This window comes from Dermacentor andersoni, chromosome 3 (genome assembly GCF_023375885.2).
Source record: "Dermacentor andersoni chromosome 3, qqDerAnde1_hic_scaffold, whole genome shotgun sequence".
NCBI classification, from domain to species: domain Eukaryota; kingdom Metazoa; phylum Arthropoda; class Arachnida; order Ixodida; family Ixodidae; genus Dermacentor; species Dermacentor andersoni.
This window is the reverse complement of record NC_092816.1, coordinates 201,505,538-201,524,985: the sequence shown is the minus strand read 5'-3', so window position 1 is coordinate 201,524,985 and position 19,448 is coordinate 201,505,538. Positions and strand designations below refer to the sequence as shown.

The 19,448-nt window shown below is 47.9% G+C and overlaps 1 protein-coding gene across 1 annotated transcript in view; it reads left to right on the top strand.

Moving 5' to 3' along the window:
- LOC126524069 (uncharacterized oxidoreductase TM_0325-like) overlaps positions 1-19,448 on the top strand; it is a 210,946-nt gene that overhangs the window by 58,001 nt on the left and 133,497 nt on the right. Inside the window, exon 2 of the mRNA XM_055067266.2 lies at positions 6,849-6,988. Within this exon, the coding sequence (XP_054923241.2) occupies positions 6,849-6,988 (140 nt within the window). The remainder of the gene's footprint in view (positions 1-6,848; positions 6,989-19,448) is intronic.

Here is a 19,448-nt window from a genome sequence, read left to right as displayed (position 1 = left end):
GATTCTAGCGCTACGGTGGCGCCGACTGAGATCAGAGATTCGCCTAGCGACAGCCGAATCATATGAGAGTTGGAAAAGTATCCTCGCACTAGCACTGACAGTGCCAAAAGCGGCGCTTTCCACGGTTCGCTTTTCTTTTCATCGCGATAGTACAGTTTGCGCTGTAATCATTAGTGTCACCTTTCCTCGTTTTCAAATAAAACAGAAGCACAACAGAAACAAAAATATCGCAGGATAGGGGGCGCACCACCACACAGCGCGATCAAACCGGATGTGCCCGCCTGTGAATGATTGATGACTGGATGGCGCGCACTATACCTTCAGTTATGCTTCGGCCAAGCGCTCTGCTGTTCGCGTTTCTTTCCATCGCCATAGTACGTTCTGTTCCAAGCGCTTGGGCGTGCGATAGGGCATGTTATATTCCCGCGCCAGCCACACTAGAAGCATACTGGAGCGCCCAATTTTGCTGATGTAGCTTAACGGCGCTACGCGTGGATCGCGTCCGCGTTTAGCCGGACTAGCTTGGCCACCCCAATGCGCTCTTTTTCGAGAGGTGAACGAACGCATCGAGGCCTTGCTGTTCAACATAGAGAACAAGTTAGACAAATCGCTCTGTACTTGGAGCATACTTCGCCTGTGGCTAGCAGACGTGCGAGACCTGTTCGCAGATACATCGGTATATATATTGTGATGCAACAGTTATCCCGACGTTTATTACGCGTCGGAGATGCGGCGAACGGACCACGCCCAAAGCACGGATCACACAAGAGCGAGCCCCACAAGCGATGATAAAGAACAACGCCGTACGAACCCCACATGATGATGATCATGTACAGATGACAAAGTGTAGCTTATAAATGCCCACACTAATGTCCCCTCGCGCGAGAGCGGCCATCCTGGCCGCAATTCAAAGGGGCGGCGAACGCCTCGTGAAAGACTTCATACGTGAAACGTGGCCAACCTCAGCAGCGCGGCAGCGGCGGTCATTTGGAACAATAACTGGTGCCATGCGATAGTTAACCGGAGAGCTCTGCTCCAAGACTTTCTAGGGGCCGATGAACCGAAGCTGAAACTTGTCACACAACCCAGGAGTACAAACTGGTGTCCAAAGTAGCACTTTCTCGCCACGGCGGAAGCACACGACGCGGTGAGAGGCGTCGTAAGGCTGCTTGCGGGCTTGTTGCCGTGCTTCGGTGTTGATGCGGGCGAGCTGGTGACAACTGGGAATGCGGGACACATATTCTTCACATGAGGATGGGCATCGATTGACAGTTGGCGCGAAGAAAGAGACGTCAAGACAGGAAGAGGGCGAACGACCATAGACAAGGTAAAATGGCGAGTAATCAGTCATGCGTTGAACGGTGGTATTGTACGCAAAAGTCACGAATGGCAATATTGCGTCCAAGTTTCTGTGATCTGGTTCGATGTACATAGCTAGCATGTCTGACAGCGTGCGATGAAATCGCTTTGTTAGGCCGTTGGTTTGAGGAAGGTAAATGGAGATAGTCTTGTGGGTGGTTCCTGAGGCTCTGAGTATTTAGTCTACTAGTTGCGAGAGGAATGCTTTTCCACAGTCGCTCAGGAGGACGAGAAAAGTACCATGACGCAGTATTAAGGCTTCAAGTAGGAATTCAGCAACTTCAGACGCTGATGCAGAACTCACACAAGCTGTTTCGGCATAGCGCATCAAGTGGTCAACGGATGTCACAATCCATCGTTTACCGGTGAGAGTCACAGGAAGAGGACCATACAGGTCAATGCCAACGACTTCAAATGGTTGTGACGGACACGGAACTGGTTGCAGTTGTCCGCTTGGAGCTGATGTAGGGAGCTTTCGACGCTGACTTAGGTCGCGGGAAGCCACATACCTCGCTGCACTGGCGGACAAACCAGGCCAGTAGAAGCGACCTTTGATGCGGTCATAGGTTTTCTGGAAGCCAAGGTGACCAGCAGTCATGTCGTTGTGAGAAGCCTGCAGGACATGAGCACGTAGAGCGCGTGGCAGGACAGGAACCCAGCGTTGACCGTCAGGGTGATAGACATGACTGTACAGGACGCAGTTGTCAATCTTAAATTGCGTCAGCTGTCGACGAAGGCGGGCGTTAGGCGGGCGCGAAACTCCTTGAAGGTGGTCTATGATGCGCCGACAGTAAGAGTCGGCAAGTTGATGAGATTGGAAGAATCTGTTGTCGTGTGTAGGCATCTCCTCTACAGTGGCCAACCAGAAAGCATGTGAAGAGGGGTCGTGCGAAAGCTTGTCACGGATTAGTTGGAGGTCCATTGCATGGTGTCATAGGAAGCGGACAGCGAGAAAGCGCGTCTGCATCCTGGTGTTTTTTTCCGCACTTGTAGGTAATAGTAAAGTGGTATTCTTGCATAAGAAGGATTCACCGACCAAGTGGTCCAGACAAGTTCTTCAGCGTCGAAAGCCAGCATAATGCATGATGGTCTGTAACTATGGTGAAATGGCGGCCGTGAAGATAAGGTCGAAACTTTTGCACAGACCAAACGATAGCTAGGTATTCCTGCTCCGTGATGGTGTAATTGTTGTCGGCGTTTGTGAGAACGCCACTTGCGTACGCGACGACCCTCTCACCTAAACTGTCGTCTCGCTGTAGGAGAATGCCACCAATGCCGTGACCACTAGCATCCGTATGCAGGAGGGTTGGATCAGCGTCATCAAAATGGCGAAGTACTGGTTCAGATGTGAGAGCGCTCATCAGATGGGCGAACGCTGATTCACATTCGGGAGACCACACAAAGGGAACTTTAGAACCCAGCAATTTGTGCAGAGGTGACGCTATTGAGGCGGTCTCGTATGAATCGGCGAAAATAGGAAGCGAGGCCTAAGAAACTGCGCAAATCTTTGGTCTTTTCGGGACGATGGAAGTGTAGAACTGCCGAAACATTGTCAAGATCTGGACGAATGCCGTCTTTGCTCACAATGTGACCTAATACCTTGATCATCTTGCTCACAAAATGGCGTTTCTTGGTGTTTAGCTGAAGTCCAGCGTTGGCAAGGCACGTGAGAACTTCATCCAGACGTTTCAGGTGCTGAAAGAAGGTTGACGAGAAAACAATATCATCCAGATAGCACAAGCAAGTCTTCCACTTCAGGCCACGAAGAACGGTGTCAATCATGCGCTCGAACGTTGCGGGCGCATTGCAGAGGCCGAAAGGTATGACATTAAACTCGTAGAGCCCATCTGGCGTCGAAAACGCTGTTTTCTTTTTATCATTCTCATGCATAGATATCTGCCAGCAGCCGGAACGCAGATCGAGACTGGAGAAGTACTAGGCATCCTTCAGGGAATCCAAGGCATCGTCTATTCGCGGCATAGGGTATACTTCCTTGCGTGTGTTGTTGTTAAGTGCTCGGTAGTCGATACAAAATCGAACAGAGCCGTCTTTTTTACGAACCAAAACAACGGCGGATGACCAAGGGCTAGCAGACTGGTGTATTATGTTCCGTTGGAGCATGTCGGTGACGTTCTCGTCAATGACTTTCCTCTCGGCTAGCCATACGCGATACGGTCTACGGCGCACGATGGATGTGCCATCAGTCTCTATCCGATGCGTTGTAACCGAAGTTTTTCCCAACGAAGATGAATGCGCGTCAAACGAAGCTTCATGTTTTCGGAGCAAAGCAAGCAACTGTTGTGACTGCGAAGGTGTCAGGTCGGAACTGATGGCAGCTGCAAGAGCTGAAGGAGATCCGGCCTGTCCAGTACAAGGAATTTCAGAGGAAGCTGCTTAAAGGAAACAACAGAGATAGACTCCGATTCAGTGGCGCAAGCCAATGTAGTGCCTTTAGGGATGAGAATCTTTTCGGATGTCGAGCTTGTAGCGCAGAGAAGTGCAGAGCCATGATCAAACTGAACCAGCCCTGATGCAAAGGCTATCCCTCTTGCGAGACAGCCTGCAGATGGTAATACGTGCACGTCGCCGCAGTCAATGACATCAGACATGATAGTAACAATGCTTTGATGGCGAGGTGGTAGCGCGGTATTTTCTGCAGCAAGCAAGTGAAGTGGTGCGCCATCTGCATGAAGCGAATAGGTCGTGTCGGTCATGTGGAGAACGCGTTGCCCGCAGGAGATGGAGGCGGAGGACGTAGAAAGAAAATCCCATCCGAATATGAGCTGTTGGGCACGCGAACTTAGCACTGCAAATTGCACGTAATGCAGAAGTCCGTCAATGGAAATACGAGCAGTGCACATGGCGGTAGGTCGAATGGCGGCTCCTTGAGCAGCGAGTAGCGTAGATCGATCATAGGGGGTCGTAACTTTCTGGAGGCGCGAACACAATGCACGGTGAATAACTGAAACACTAGCACCAGTGTCTATCAACGCTTCGACTTGTACACCTTCTACTACAACCTATATCATATTGCACGGACGCGATGGAGGAATTTGTCCTGTCGTTCGATGCAGCTTTCCTCCAAAAGCTGCATAATTCAGTTTTCCGGACGACGCACGCCGAATTGAGAAGCAGGTCGAAGTGGGGACGTGGAGCGGCGAAGGGGTGATGGCGAGCGGCGTCTCGCAGGACGATACGTCGGAGCCGTCTCGGATGCTACAGTAGGTGATGGAGAGCGACTGAGCGGTGGAGCATAAGGACGGCGTTGATCATGCAGGCTCCCTAGACCTTGGAATGTGGCTCCGGGCGAAAGGTCATCCCGTAAGTAGGCGCCATATCCGCGACCCTCGTCTTGCGGGCGCTTGCGACAAAAACGTGCTATATGGCCACGATAGCCGCAGTAGTAGCAGATGGGACGGGGAGGACGCCACTGCGGATAGCTGGTTTGGGTAGGTGCGCTGGTAGTCATGGAAGCCATGTGGGCCGGCGTTTGTTTTTGAGGCATCGGTGCAACGATGACTAGAGTAACTGCGGCTACTTGTGCGTACGTTGGTGAGGCCCGAGGGGTTAGAGGGTCCGTGTACGCTGCACCAGCCATGGAGGCCAATTCCTCCTTGACAACGCCTCGCAGATTGGTATCCGATACATAAGAAGACATAGGCCCTGCGGTGAAGCCAAGATAATGTAGCTCTTCACGAATTATTGCGCGGATCATTGCTCGTAACGTGGGGTCGTCGGCGGTAGTGGTTGCAGTGGTGTCTGGCTGTAACCGTACTGATTCGTGTTCGTCGAGGCGCTGGCAAGTAGCGATGGTATTAGCGACGGTAGCGGGGGTTTTGATGGCTAAGACATTTAAAGCGACAGCTCCGATGCCTTTGAGGATATGGCGAACCCTGTCTGATTCGGTCATGGCCGTGTTCACGCGTCGACAAAGAGCAAGCACATCCTCGATGTACGACGTATAAGATTCCCCGAGTTGATGCTTGCGAGTGTCGAGCGTGTTTTTTGCGAGGGCGGAACGAACAGCCCGTGTGCCGAAGATTTGGCGGAGCTGCTGTTTTAAAGCGCTCCAGTTCGTGAAATCAACCTCACGGTTGAAAAACCAAGTCTTCGCTACTCCAGTGAGATAAAAGGCGACGTGACGTAGCTTGGACGCGTCGTCCCAACGGTTAGCCGAACTCACTCGGTTGTAGTTGTCCAACCAATCCTCGACGTCTTCACCGCGAAGTCCAGCAAATAGATGGAGATCACGCTGGTGCCCACTGATAATCCAATATGGAGAGGCTGGGGTAGCCGAGGCCGAGATGGTTGAAGTAGAACTGCCCGTTGGCTCGTCCTGCGACATACTGGCGGGCAGCTGGCACAATCGGCGACCTGATCGAAGTTCCAGGAGGTTCAGCGGGAAGTCAGAGGACGGAGGACCGTAAAGCACACTCCACCAGTTGTGATGCAGCAGTTATCCCGACGTTTATTACGCGTCCGAGATGCGGCGAACCGACCACGCCCAAAGCACGGATCACACAAGAGCGAGCCCCACAAGCGGTGATGAAGAACGCCATATGAACCCCCCATGATGATGATCATGTACAGATGACAAAGTGTAGCCTATAAATTCCCACAATATATGCAAGCAAGGAAAGCAGACAGCACAGGTACTGGTTCTCCACATTCTTCACTGTACGCCACTTCCGCCGGGCGGTAATGGGCGCGTTTTTTTTTCAGTTTTGATATGAAAAGACATCAATTTCAGCGAGTTCTATCTGACGCACTTACCTGTATTTCAAGCGTAAAATCTTGCACGGAGGCTACTGCACCTCTAAATTATCTGAAACTGGGTCATTTGCGCGGCCGAACATTTCGTTGCAGTTGTCCTTTAGCTTTGCAAATTACGAATTTTTGTGCACGTACAAGACATTTGACTTTTCACTTGAGGGGACTGGGGCATTCGCCAAAGAATGCTGACGCCTTAAACAGTTATTGCTCGGCAACAATGTCGCATGCCCACAACAACGCAAAGCATGCAGTGGAAACAGCTGCCATCACGACTTTTGCCGTATTGCATGATAGTATTTTGTTCGTTTTATACCAAGGACCATAGTTACGTCGTGGAAAAACTTTTCCATTGAAGTGGAATCAATAATCAAAATAAATAACATCGAAATCAATAATCAATCAAATTCAATCAATCATCAATCAAAAATCAATAACACTGCATCACTTAACTTTTATAGAGAACAGTAAAGTTTTATCAACGGAAATTACGCTTTTTATGCAATCGGCCATATTAACACACACTCAAAAACATGAAGCTTCCGATTCTTCACAGTGTATTCAAGATGTCTTTAATTGTGTAAACCTGAGCACAGTGGTATATTTTTACACTTGGGCTCAAGTAAACTCCTAGAAATTTACATAGCACGAAGGTGTACAGCAGTCAGCGCGCTAATTTGTTTAAGTGTTCTCCTGAAATTGTGGTCTTTTTCTTGTAGGTGCGTCAGCGGGCATTGGGGAAAGTACTGCCCTGCACTTTGCTTCCCTTGGCTGCGCGCTTTCCCTCATGGCAAGGAGGAAAGCGCCACTTGATAACGTTGCCAAGGCGTGCTGTGAAAATGGCCTTCCAAACGACAAGGTATGGAGCAGCGGTGCCGAACCGTTTTGTTTATTAACACTGCGATAAGAGTGTTGAAAGCCCGTGTGTCTACATATTCAGAGGGATGCTTGCTGCTACTTGAGTGGTGCAAGTATGTGGACCTGTATGTTGTACTTAAATCTCTGGGGCTGTGAATAATTTTTCCGCGGTGATTATAAATGACATGGTTCTACAGTATGCATCAAGGACCTGCTACCATACTAGAAGTGCCCTTAGGGAACACGGACATTACAAGCATTTATTTATGGGGCGCAGCGCTGCAACAAATCTTAAGTATGCGCGATCTGAGCCTAGAACGATGTTTTTTATTAGCTTGGTTTTTAAATCACGCTCGGTGTTAGTGATAGACGTGGTGCTGAACGCGATTCATGAGTGTAGTGACGACAGGCTCACTAAAGGACGTTCAATGTCAGGACTATCGAAGACCATCACGTTTTATTGCGATAGCAGTTGTATGAACACTGCAGGCGCGTTTCTGCCGTCGGAGTCGCTGAGAGGTTTCGTACAAAGTCCAAGGTCGCTAAAATCGTCACCGCGCACCGTAGGCTGTATGTGCGAGTGAAAGCTTGCGAGGGTGATCCGGCGACTACAGGCCCAACCACACGCAGCCCGGGATACGCGTCTCGCTACGCGTACACGTAAGCGTACGCGTCTGCGTGCGCGTACGCGGGTGATGAAGGGAAGGGCAACCAGCCACACGATACGCGCATACGTGCGAGCTTCGCTTCGCGTAGCACAGTGCTGACAGACCAGCGGCCCAGCGATGGCGGAAACGGTCGTCTTTGGCTTTGAGAAAAGTTTATCTTTAATTTCATTATGGCCAGCCATTTTTATTTAGTTTATCAATGTTAGAGCTAGTACATTGTTTTTAAGTTGAGAAATGCACGCTGTTCCTATCTATACATCCTTATGGCAAGAAAAGCTACATCAATTGTCAACATCACGCGTGATAGCGTCTGCTTGCTCAAAACTGCAGCTGACATCTGCGCGCGACCACGCACGACGTTGCTGCGGAGCTCTTGCTTAGCCGCTTGCTTCGCCGGCATCAGCGTTCTCTCCCCGCAATGTACCACATGAGAAAGAAGCTTTTGCTGCTGCTGCTCTTGCAAAGGCGGCGGGAGCGCAGAAAGCGTCTGCGGCCTCTGCGGCGACGTTGGTGGGTCCGGCCAGTTTTTCAACTGCGTAAAGAAGAAGGACTTTACGGCTGTGAGTAACTTCTTTCCTTTCGATGATCTACAGTGGTAGAACTAGGAGCCAGTGTTTGGACGTGGGGACTTATCTTCGTTAGGACAGCAATTACTTATCAGCGTCTTTAAGTGCGCGCATAAGTGAAAGGGTTAAAGTAGTAATGCGGAGATCGTACTCGCAGCGCGCGAATGCCCAATTCGCAGAACAGCATCGCGTCGTCGGTGCAAGGTTCGTCCAGGTTGACAGCACCGATCGAAACGATAACGTGACGTACGCGAACAGGGGGAACGACAAGAGCAGGGTGTAGTTTGGAAAGCGCGAAAGCATAGGCAAAGATCGGGCTATCTGTATGCTTCCGGCGGCTAATCAGCCCGATCTTTGCCTATGCTTTCGCGCTTTCCAAACTACACCCTGCTCTTGTCGTTCCCCCTGTTCGCGTACGTCACGTTATCGTTTCGATCGGTGCTGTCAACCTGGACGAACCTTGAATACGTGGTGACGACACCTCACGACGTTTCAACCGCCGTCCGTCTAACCCGTGTATGCCGTACGGCATACGGTCATTAACTGTTCAGCTTCAGAGGGGAAGAAGCGCTTGATTCTATTTAACAGACAATCTGTAATACTAATTTGGAGCTCCCTTCATTATTAACAGTAGACCATACTGTTTACAAAGAGCTTGTGTAGCACCCTCTTTTCTTGCACAAAATTTGTAAGGATTAAGTTTTGTAATACATTTTCTGCTATTCGATATTTTATTTGATATCCAGATTATTTTTTCTTCATTTGATTCGATTCTAAACCTACTTTTCGGTATTAGCACACCCGCACAAAAAGCTAAGGACTGCTAGTTATATTTGTGCTATTAGTACAGCACATAGATTCAAGAACACCTTTTTACACGTGTTGGTTGTCTTATATGAAGCTTGTGGACGAGATACGATTTCCTATATTTTCTGTCTCTCAGAAGTGTGACTGTAGAATATGAAGTGTAATGCAATTAAATTGTGACCTGGGGGGCAGGTTAAAATTCTGTGCGACTAATTTCGGAAGTTTCTTGGCAGTGGCCGCACGATTTTAATATACCGTTGACTGGCTCTCCTGTTTTGCCGAACCACTGTTTGCATTCAAGCACATAAACAAAGCAGGGGGTAAGATTAATGATGGCTAGTGGCTATACGTGTGTGTCAGTGAAAAGTGTACAGCTCCTGATACCTGCGCGTGTATGTGGGCAGGGCATGGTCTTGCTGCCAGGCAATAATGCACCATTTTTTACAGATGCAACGGATACGTCAGGATGACCACGGATTTTTCAACAAGTTCCTTCGCAAGGCGCCGCAACTCTTGGACAAGCTATTGAGCTTTTTAGCAGAGGACCTCACACGGCAGCACCACATTCGAGAAACCCCTGGAGCCTGGAGAACGACTTGCTGTAGCATTGAGGTTGGTAAAGGACAGTTGCCCCTAGAGTAATATTGTGCGATTGGAGGAATACAGAACACCATTTCTTTGTCATTTAATGTATCATTTATTTTATTTTATTTACATATTACTGCCCGCCGCCTTTTGGAAGCCAAATCAGGAAGGAGTCACAAAACATTGAAGCAAAACAAAAGAAAGAAGGAAACGACTGACAATGAGCGTGCATAAAAGATACTAATACATAATAATAATAATATAATAATAATCACAGAATACAGAATTATACACAACTAACTATTTATTAACTCATAAACCAATAAAAAAAAAATGGCACCCGAAATGCTGATACAAAACGAGAAATAGTAATGATGATACTGACAATGCGCGTGAAAAGAAATACAAGAAAAAAATGATCGCATGATCACAGAGACTGGAAGTTTCCACTTACTGCATCACCAGTGTAACAGTTACGGCTAACTCTAAAAAAACTGCCATCGACTGGCATCGCACAAAAGCTGCCTCAGTGCTTTTGACCTTGCGCAACCTGTAAAACATGCACTGAGGTATGCTTGCACATGTAGTATTAAACAAAGATGGTAGCTAACCTACGCAAATGAATTTTGATCGTATGTCACCCCAAAAAGGGCCCCTACAGCCATGTCGATCATTGTCAAGAAAAATCATGTCATCATAATTAGTATTCAAACAATTGAGACATGCGTACAAATTTTTTTTCAACTTGCATTCAAGCTACTTGGCATCCCGGTAAGACATAAAAGACGTTGCCTTGACTTACTGTGTGGGGATTGAGGCGGCTAGACTCTACAGTGGTGTGTAAGTCATATAGTGGCGATCGTGCCTGCAAAGTATTAAACAACTGCAGAACAGCACGACAGCCGCAGAAATTTCTAACCTTTTTTTCAGCTTAAGAAATTTTTTAAAGCTTACATGCTGTTCACGGCTCCCGTCAGGTAGCCCTGCTTCCTGCCAGAGAAGCAGGGTCATACGTATAAATGTCTCATTTACACACTGCCTTCAATGTCACTGATTACGTACAAAGACTTTGGCCAAACATCCAATGCAAACATGCAAAACCAACTCTGGAACTGAGCCACGGAACACAAAGAAAAAAAAAATGCAAGGAATGTGGCTTGTGGATTTTAGTTATGGGAGAGGTAGAGGTTGTCGATGTTGGCAGTGAACCTCGCCTCCTGGATATGTGGTGGCAAGATTTTCCCTTTCTGCTACCTCTTCTAATAATAACAAAACAATTTGAAGAATGCTTGCGCTGCTAGAACGCCCCGACAGGTTTTACAACTTGCAGCATATAACCGAAATTTTCAATGGGGTCTGGTTGAAGGTTCATTACATTTCTTTTTATTTACAGGCATGTACAGGCACCTCTAAGTGCATGCACAAACTCTACATGCACAGGTGGTGAACTCAAAAAGGTTCATTGCTACAAGGCAGGCTGAATAAGTAAATACAGATGAAAGCGATAAACATCTGCCTTGCAACAACAAACTTTTAGTTGCAAATCAGTGCTTCTTTATCGTAGGTGTGTTGCTAAAACATGTTCACACATTTCTACAGCAGCAATGGCCAGCCAACCAGGCCCACAGATATCAACTTTATGAAATTCTTGAATACCGCACAAAAATATGGATACAACCCAATGTAAAATGAACAAAAAAGAAGAGCTGAGGGGCTTTGACATGACAACAACAGACAAGGAAACGTATATAAAGCATAAAGGAAAATAACTGTCATTTTATTTGTAATGTCAACATCAGAAGGAGAAGGGAAATGAAAGTAGACAAAATATAACTTGCCACTGGTGGGAGCTAGAACCAAAACCAATCGAGCTGGAGGCTATTCCACCATCAATTTCACAGAATGTTTATGTGTACTAGATTAGGCTCTTGGAGTGTTCTTGCACGAGTAGCACTGGCTAACACTACGAGGGTGAGATACAGTACATGCACATACAGGCCCAAGAAAGTTTGCAGAGGGATAGCCATTGCTGCAGCTCTACTGGTAAAGCAATGCAGTCATAATTCAAAGGTTGTGGGTTCGTCTCCCATTAGTGGGAAGCTACCTTTTCATATACTTTCATTTACCTCCTTATTTTTTCCATTTCGATATAAAGTAATTAAATTCATCAATGATTTCCTTTTGTTTCATTGTCTCTTGACTTTATTATACAAAAAGTATACATTAAAAAATAATAATCTTAGAATTACTCTCCTACTTGCATCAACTTAATTTTCAAGTCGAGATGCGTATCCTCACTGACCTCTCTAATGTGTTTGAGCAGAGAGACGGCAAAAGTTCGAGGTCATCCTGTGGTTTGCATCTTTTGATTGCACTTGAAACATTGCCTAATCCCTCCAATATTAACTAACTCTAATCTTTCTTTTTCCTTTTCCTCCCCCTTGACTTTGCTTCAGAAGCAATGCTTCCTAACGTATCCAGCCTACGACTGCCTGCTTAAGCCAGCGATGCTTCTGACTGCGGGCTGCTGTGGTGTGCCTCAGAATCCTCAGGAACCAGAACTTCTTGAAACATCAGTGATTCAAGAGATTCCAAAATGTCCTGAGACTCCACAGACTCATGCGACGCCGAAGACAGAGTCGATGCTGGCGCTTGTGACTCTTCACTTGACGGTGATGGCACTTCAAGTGTTGCCAGATCGGAAAACTGGCACATTTTTTGTTAAGATGTCTGCAGCACTTTCCTCCTCACTCGATGGGGGCACTGGTGGAAGGTTGGCGGACATCCTGCATGTGAGCGTAATTAGGTTTGCACATACTGTCAATGTGTAAATAATGTGCCAGTCTGGATGCAAAAATATATGAAGGCTCAAATCCGTCCACATTTGTTTTAGTGTGTGATTTTATTAGAGTACACTGAAGCTCTGAATCAGTTTTGTAGGGACAAAAGTGGCTTGCCTACACAACCAGAAAGAACAGTTTCTGCATGCGCATAAGTGTAGCTTTTGTATCTTTTTCTGTTTTTGCTTGTGATGTATTTAAGCAGTTCTTATGAGATCTGCATGCCTAAAGCCTAGTGATTACTTCTACTCAAAACAGTTTATAATATTTGGAATGTTTCAGTTTTTAAATAATTAGCAGGAAGCATTCCACTACATTTGCTCAGTAAAACCACTTAATAAATTTCATGTTGAAAGACCTATGCTTGCACTTTCTAAACATAGCGTAGTAGTACTGTTAGGTCTTGATTTAGCGTAAGGCTCTCTCCTGTTCTAGTTTTTCTACTTGAAACGTTCTTGGCTTGTAACTTTGTTTTCCTTTCACTTGTTTGTAAACTTCATCTCATTCTAAACTGTTTTTCTTAACTGAATGTACGTCTAAACACAGTGTGAAGCTGTGTACGTAGTAGTCAGTGCATTTGTTTTTTTGTATTTAGGAAGTGACGTCTAATAATGTTTGCCTTCTTGCCATCTTGTAAAGGGTGTTTGGCTTGTAAAGGGTGTTTTGGCCCAGCAAAGCTGACCTTAGCGAGCAAACCCTTCCAGAAGGTTTCTTACAGCCAAGCTTTTTTTGCCTCTTCTCTGGACTTTCCTACCGCTGCTCCTACTGTCTTGCCAAATAGCTCACCTCATACTGATATTAATGTAGTCGTTGAACCATTGTCATTCCAGCTGACTACTGGCTACTGTGTTGCACGAGTGACCAGTACTGGACGTAATGCAAATACCAATTAAAATAGTGTAACTAGATCGTGGTTTTGGCATGTAAAATTTCAATAATCATTTTTTGCCTAGTGCGAATGTGTTAAACTGGATCATCGAGTCCTCCTTGGAAATTTTCCTAAGCAGGAACAGCGTTCTCCACAAACATCGTGAAAGCTTCGCTTAAACCAGTAACCACAGCACCTGGGATCTGCAGAGTAACCGCAGGCTGATAATTAGGTAAGGACACAGCTGAGCAGACACAAAAAGAATTATTAATTACACAGCTGACAATGTCAGTACTATGGCGCATTTATTCCTACAGCATGATGACACTGAATGAATCCCTAAGAAAGCTAGGTAATATTTGAGGGTCTGTGATGAAGCACCGATTTGCACACTGCTGGCAAGCAACAAAATGCAAAATTAAAACTGTGCATTGAAGTGCCCAAGGTACACGTGAATATAGCAACATTCAATACTCAATTAAATACTGGCCATTGACTTGCACGCTGCCTTTTAGGATCAGTGCACAGAATAAAAAAAAACGACTTGCATGTTTTGTGTTTTGTTTTTGTGTGTGCATCATGCAAGCCCTTTTCTTTTTATTCATCCTGCTAATTTGTATGTGATATTCTCTGTACTTCTGTCTTATGCTTTATGGTTAGGTTTTTAAGTGCTATTTTACTTGTTATTTTGTACCTGTATTTCTCCTTTCTCTGCTCCCCAATGCCAAACTGGCTTTGTGGGTACCTAAATAAATAAATATACAAAGCTATTCTTGTACTGTTTGTATGTCCCCTTACGGATCACATTTAAGGAAATATGCGATAATCGGAGCGGCGATGCAGCACAAATATTTTATCGCCAATTAGACAAAGCTGAACATAATGCATACTGTGCGTCGACTTGCTCGTGTAAGCACAATTTTGAGTCGATTCCCATAAATGCGGTGCATTGCCAGCTATATTACAAACATACGGCATCGCCGGTCAACGTGGTAAAGGGAAAGCACCAAAATCCCGTGTTTCATTTTTAACACACCGGCTAAGATGGAAACTTCAAGATAACTTACGGTCTACACTCCACTGTGTAGCGCAGAAACATCATCTGGTCGAAAAACAGCCAGATGACGTCGTCGTGAACGTCGACTGGCACGGCGCGGCTCTTTTCTTTCTGAAACGTCTTCCCAGGCGCCGAAACGTATTCCCCAGGGACTTCCATCACTTCTGCAGCGCTGTGATAACGTCATCTGCACAGATGAAACGCGTTTTCGACATTTGCGAGTCGGCTGATGAGAGAGGCAGCTTATACCAGTGCCACACAGCTAGGCTTTCGATGGCGATCGAGCGCGATCAAATTTCTCGATCACGATCGGTTCTACGCAGATTGCGCGGTACAGGCAATCGTGATCACAAAATCCGACCCTGATCGGGCTCGATCGCGATCCAAACTGCACCGCTATGACGCCCGTACAAAATTCCGAGCACTCACCTGTTCGGCAGCGTTGGGCATGACGATCCACGACCACCTTGTCAAGTGCTTGTTCTAGTGGCGCTTGTGTTTCGCCTGCTACCAAAGCGCAGGTCGAGCCTCAACGCAGGTGATCAGCGCTTCGTTGTTGATCGCCTCCATAGCCTCTGTGCTCTATCGACACGAAGCCAGCAGCGACTCCCGGCGTCTCCGCACGATTCTGAAACTTCAACAACCTTTGCGAACCGCCGGAAGTGTACATGCGGCCCACGTGACGTCGGTGCACAAGCTACCACTTCCGTCGCGTACGCTCAAAATAACGCCCAAGATCAAGACCTCCTTGACGCGCGCGTTTCCTGCGCGTCTGCCCTCTCTAGACGCGTAGGATAGGCGCGTACGGCCTCGCAGACGCGTGACGCGCAGCCAGGCGCGCACGATTCACCGCGTGTGGTTGGGCCTTACTGCTCAATGTCACGCCCGCAAGGGATGAAAGTGGGGAGGAAGCGCGCCACCTTCCCTCGTGCGCTATGCTTCGCGAGGAGGGTACGGAGGAGAGGCGCGTTCTACCGCCGCGCATACGGAAAACATATCGCGTACTCGCCGGGGTGTCAAAGCTGCGCGCCTATTGGCTCTCGCCACAGGCCACTTCCGCTAGCATGGCGGCACCCAGGGACGTCGCCTCCGACGTTTCCTCTGAGCTTAAAGTTTCTTTACGCTCAGACGCTGGGCTGCCGCTGCGCTGAACGTGATGCAGCAGTGGGAACTGACGCCCATTTGGTGAAAGGAGCACGCGTCACTTCCATTGTGGTGTATCCGATGCACGTGAAGCAACTTTCAACGCTTCAGGAAGCGCGTGTGCAACGTTGCGCAAGGGTTGTGTGCAGTCCTTTGACGCAGTTTAAGAGTTTATACGCATTTCATTTTGGTGAATGTGCTTTAAAAGCTTCCCCATATATACTTATAAGTACTCCGGTGAAATTGTATGGCAAGCGAAAGAAAAATAATACCGGCAGACAGAGGCCACAAGTGCGCACCTCAGATAGTAATAAAGATTACAACCATGGCTCAGTTGTCTTTCCAGTTTTTATAGTAAGATGCTGCTTACACTTCGTACGCGCGCAAATTCTCACTTTGCTTCACTGCACGAGACTGCGCTTCAGCGTGGACGCCCCAGGTTAGCACCTGAGATTATTATAAAGGCCAGACCGTGGCCCAGTGCAGTTTCCCAACTTATAATAAAGACTTCCTTACAATGAATAAGCGCGCAAATTCTCACTCTCTTCACTGCAACACACAGAATGGTTTGCCGCATTACCAATATTTCGTGCGTTGAAGCCATCATAAATTATCGTTCTCGTTTTTTTTCTTTTTTCTCATAACTGAAGAATCTCAGCAAGCTCGGTGTTTTAGAGTTTCCCCCTTGGTCTACGCTTTATTCCGATAAGAGGCGAGACGATTGCGTGTTCGCCACGCTACTTCACGCATAGCAGGTGTAAGAAAATCATATCCCACGAACAATCGGACGTAAGAGCAAAGCCGCACGCGCGGCATCAGGAAAGTGCTTATGGAGTGAAGCAGGCTTTGAAGGCTCATGGACGCACACCCGCAAATATATGCGCGCTTCTCCTAGTGCGTTGTACGTACTCAGTCATTCTGTGCGGCGTCGAATTATTTTGGACAAGTGAGCACTCCGTGTAACGTATGCGACGTTATTATCTGATCGTACTAACGTTCTCGGATATGTGCAATTTGAACTGCAACAAAGACTTACAGTGTCTTCGTTATCGCTGTGGCCTCACCACATGGCTTTATGATCATCCCGCCGTCTACTTCTTTTCCGCTGGAGCGTGTCCGCTTTACGCATGAATACTTCTTCAGCGTCGTTGAAAACGGAGCGACGCGGCTTTCGGCAGCGAGGCGTAGTGTTGTCAAATGCCTGCACGCAACCCTTGCACAACGCTGCACAGGGGCATCTTGAAGCATTTCAAGTTGCTTCGCGTGCATCAGATACACCACAATGCAAGTGATGCGTGCTCCTATCACCAAATGGGCGTCAGTGCCCACCGCTGCATCGCGTTCACCGCGGCGGCAGCCCCGCGTCGGAGCGCAAAGAAACTTAAATCTCGGAGGCAACGTCGGAGGCCGCGTCCCTGGGTGCCGCCATGCTAGCGGAAGTGGCTGTGGCGAGAGCCAGTAGGCGCGCAGCTCCGACCCTTCGGTGCCTACGGGATAGGTTTTCCGTATACGCGTCCCGGCCAGGCCGCTGTATCTAGAAAACCATCTGTGATGGGTGAAGAGTCCGCACTGCGCTGTATTTTCGCGACTTAGTTCGCGTTGATGCGAGCCGCAGCACGAAAGTCAATCCGCTCGCTGCTGCTGCCGCGTTTTCTTACTGCAGCGTTTTGACAGCAAGTTTCTGCGGACATCGATTGAGATTCTTTATTGTTTGCTGGAGCGCACCGCGTGACACTATGATTGTTAATTTTGTTAGTATGCCTATGTTTACAAGTTTATAGAGCCCATAAAACTACTATCATAATTTTGTATAGCTGTCCACAAGTGTGCTATCGCGATCAATGCTTTGCCTTTCGGGCAAACTGCGGAATATTTAGTGTGCTTCATTCTACCGTAATCAAGAAGGAAAACATGGCTTTGCACAAATGTTCCCTAACGAACGCTTGTGCCTGATTCCCGGGGGCTCCTTCACTCCCGCTGGCATGAACCCTTAGGCGCATGAGCCACAGATGAGTAAATTATTCTGCTTAAATGCACAAAATACTTAGCCTATACTCCCTCTGGTCCCCTTGCACGCTTGTGGGCATGCGTTGTAGCCACATCGCCATCTCTCCGCTGGTATTGGTGCTCGCTCTTCTGGAGCCCTGATTGGTATTAAGTAAATGGTACTGCTGGTCCTGATTCTTCTAAAGCTGTTGCTATTCATTCACTTACTTAATGAGTTGGTGGAAGTTGCTGCGGTTTTCGCCTACCCTGGAATTATGCAGGCGAACTCTATCGTCCATCATGTCTGTCGACGCTCGTCATACACCGCTGTCTCAGTCAGCCAATGTTTGCGCGGGTGCCCTGCGTCAGCGAGATCCTGTATCTTCTGCTTCATGGTTGAACGACGTCCAAGACTGGCTGTCATCCTATGAGAGCGCTATCACCCATCACGAATGGGATGAAACCATGAAATCATGAAGCTCCATCACGTATTCTTATATTTAATGGGTGCAGCCAATGTATGGTTTAAAAACTACGAAGTTGACCTTCGGACGTGGGCCTACTTAAGCCAAATTTCAAGTAGGTTTCCGATCGACCTACCGTGCCACAGCTTTGTGGAGAACAACGCCTACGAGTGCGGTCCCAGCAAATTGATGAAACGTTAGTCGAGCCATATAGATGACATCGTCGACCTCTCTAAGCACGCCAACTCGGCAATGACGGCGGCGGAGAAGGTGCGCCACAACAGAAAAGCAATTTCGGACGATTAAATTTATATTCTTCTCTGTAAGAACCCTCGCACTGTCCTTCCTGTCATACATCTTTGTCAAAGCTTTGACGGACGCCGCAGGCAGCATCATCTCACGCGTCGCTCGACTGTTTCAGACGAAGCCATATCCTGCATCGCCACTGCTCCGCATCTTGATACATTGTTCTCCCAGATAAAAAAGTTCATCCACGTGGAGGTCGCTCGGCAACTTTCGCTACTATCCACTGCCAGGCAACCACCTTCGGCATGTAATAAAACAGCAAATTTTCCAAGCTTCCAAGTATAGGCGCCCGCAAGCTTCCGCCGGCGCCTATACCCGTTGCCTATGGCGAGGTAAATGGGCCCTTCGCCTATGCCGGAATTGTCGCGCGGCAACCACTCAAGACTTTCGCACCGTTGCCGAGAGCTGGACCCTTGCATCCAGCCTGTCGCTTCACTCAGCCGAGGTACCCATCAAGCATTGGACAATGGTGCACACCCGACAATCAACCAATTTGTTTTTAGAGTGGTTCACCTGGTCATGTCGCACGATTCTGCCGAAGCAGCATGACGCTCTATCGGCAGAGCTTCCAGTCTAGCCCATACGTTTCACCGTAACCGTTGTCCTCTGCGACGCGGCATTGCGACCAGACATACTCGTACTTAGACCATTGACCACTTGGTGACCACGCCGCTCACAGTTACCTCGATGGCACTCGCTTTCGCCGATGTGTTGTCGCCCCCCTAAGCCCGAACAGGAAAACTAATTGGTGCAGTTGCCGAAGCAAGAGTTGCGTCGTCGACAAAAAACCAAGGCCCCTCTCCTATGAATGTCATCGACGTACACGTGGACGGCGTCACTGCACCTGCCCTCGTCGCCACAGGTGCAGCGGTTTCTGTCATTTTTGCCAGACTTTGCCCCTTGCTAAATGAAACGATATCAAGGACACCTAACCACTTTTTATGAGTGTGAATACGAAATAATTAATGTCCAATTGAATGCCGCTAAGCATTCCGTCGAGTTCTAAGCTCTTCGCGGGCATGTGAGCGCGTTACGACGCTTGGCCCGTTTTGAAATGCCCTTCCCGAGGCACAGTTCTAACGCTGGTGAGAGCTTGCGCGGACAAGGAACACCGCGGATAACACAGGCTTGCGAGAGCAAGGATGACGTGATGTAGCGGCGACGCCCTCTT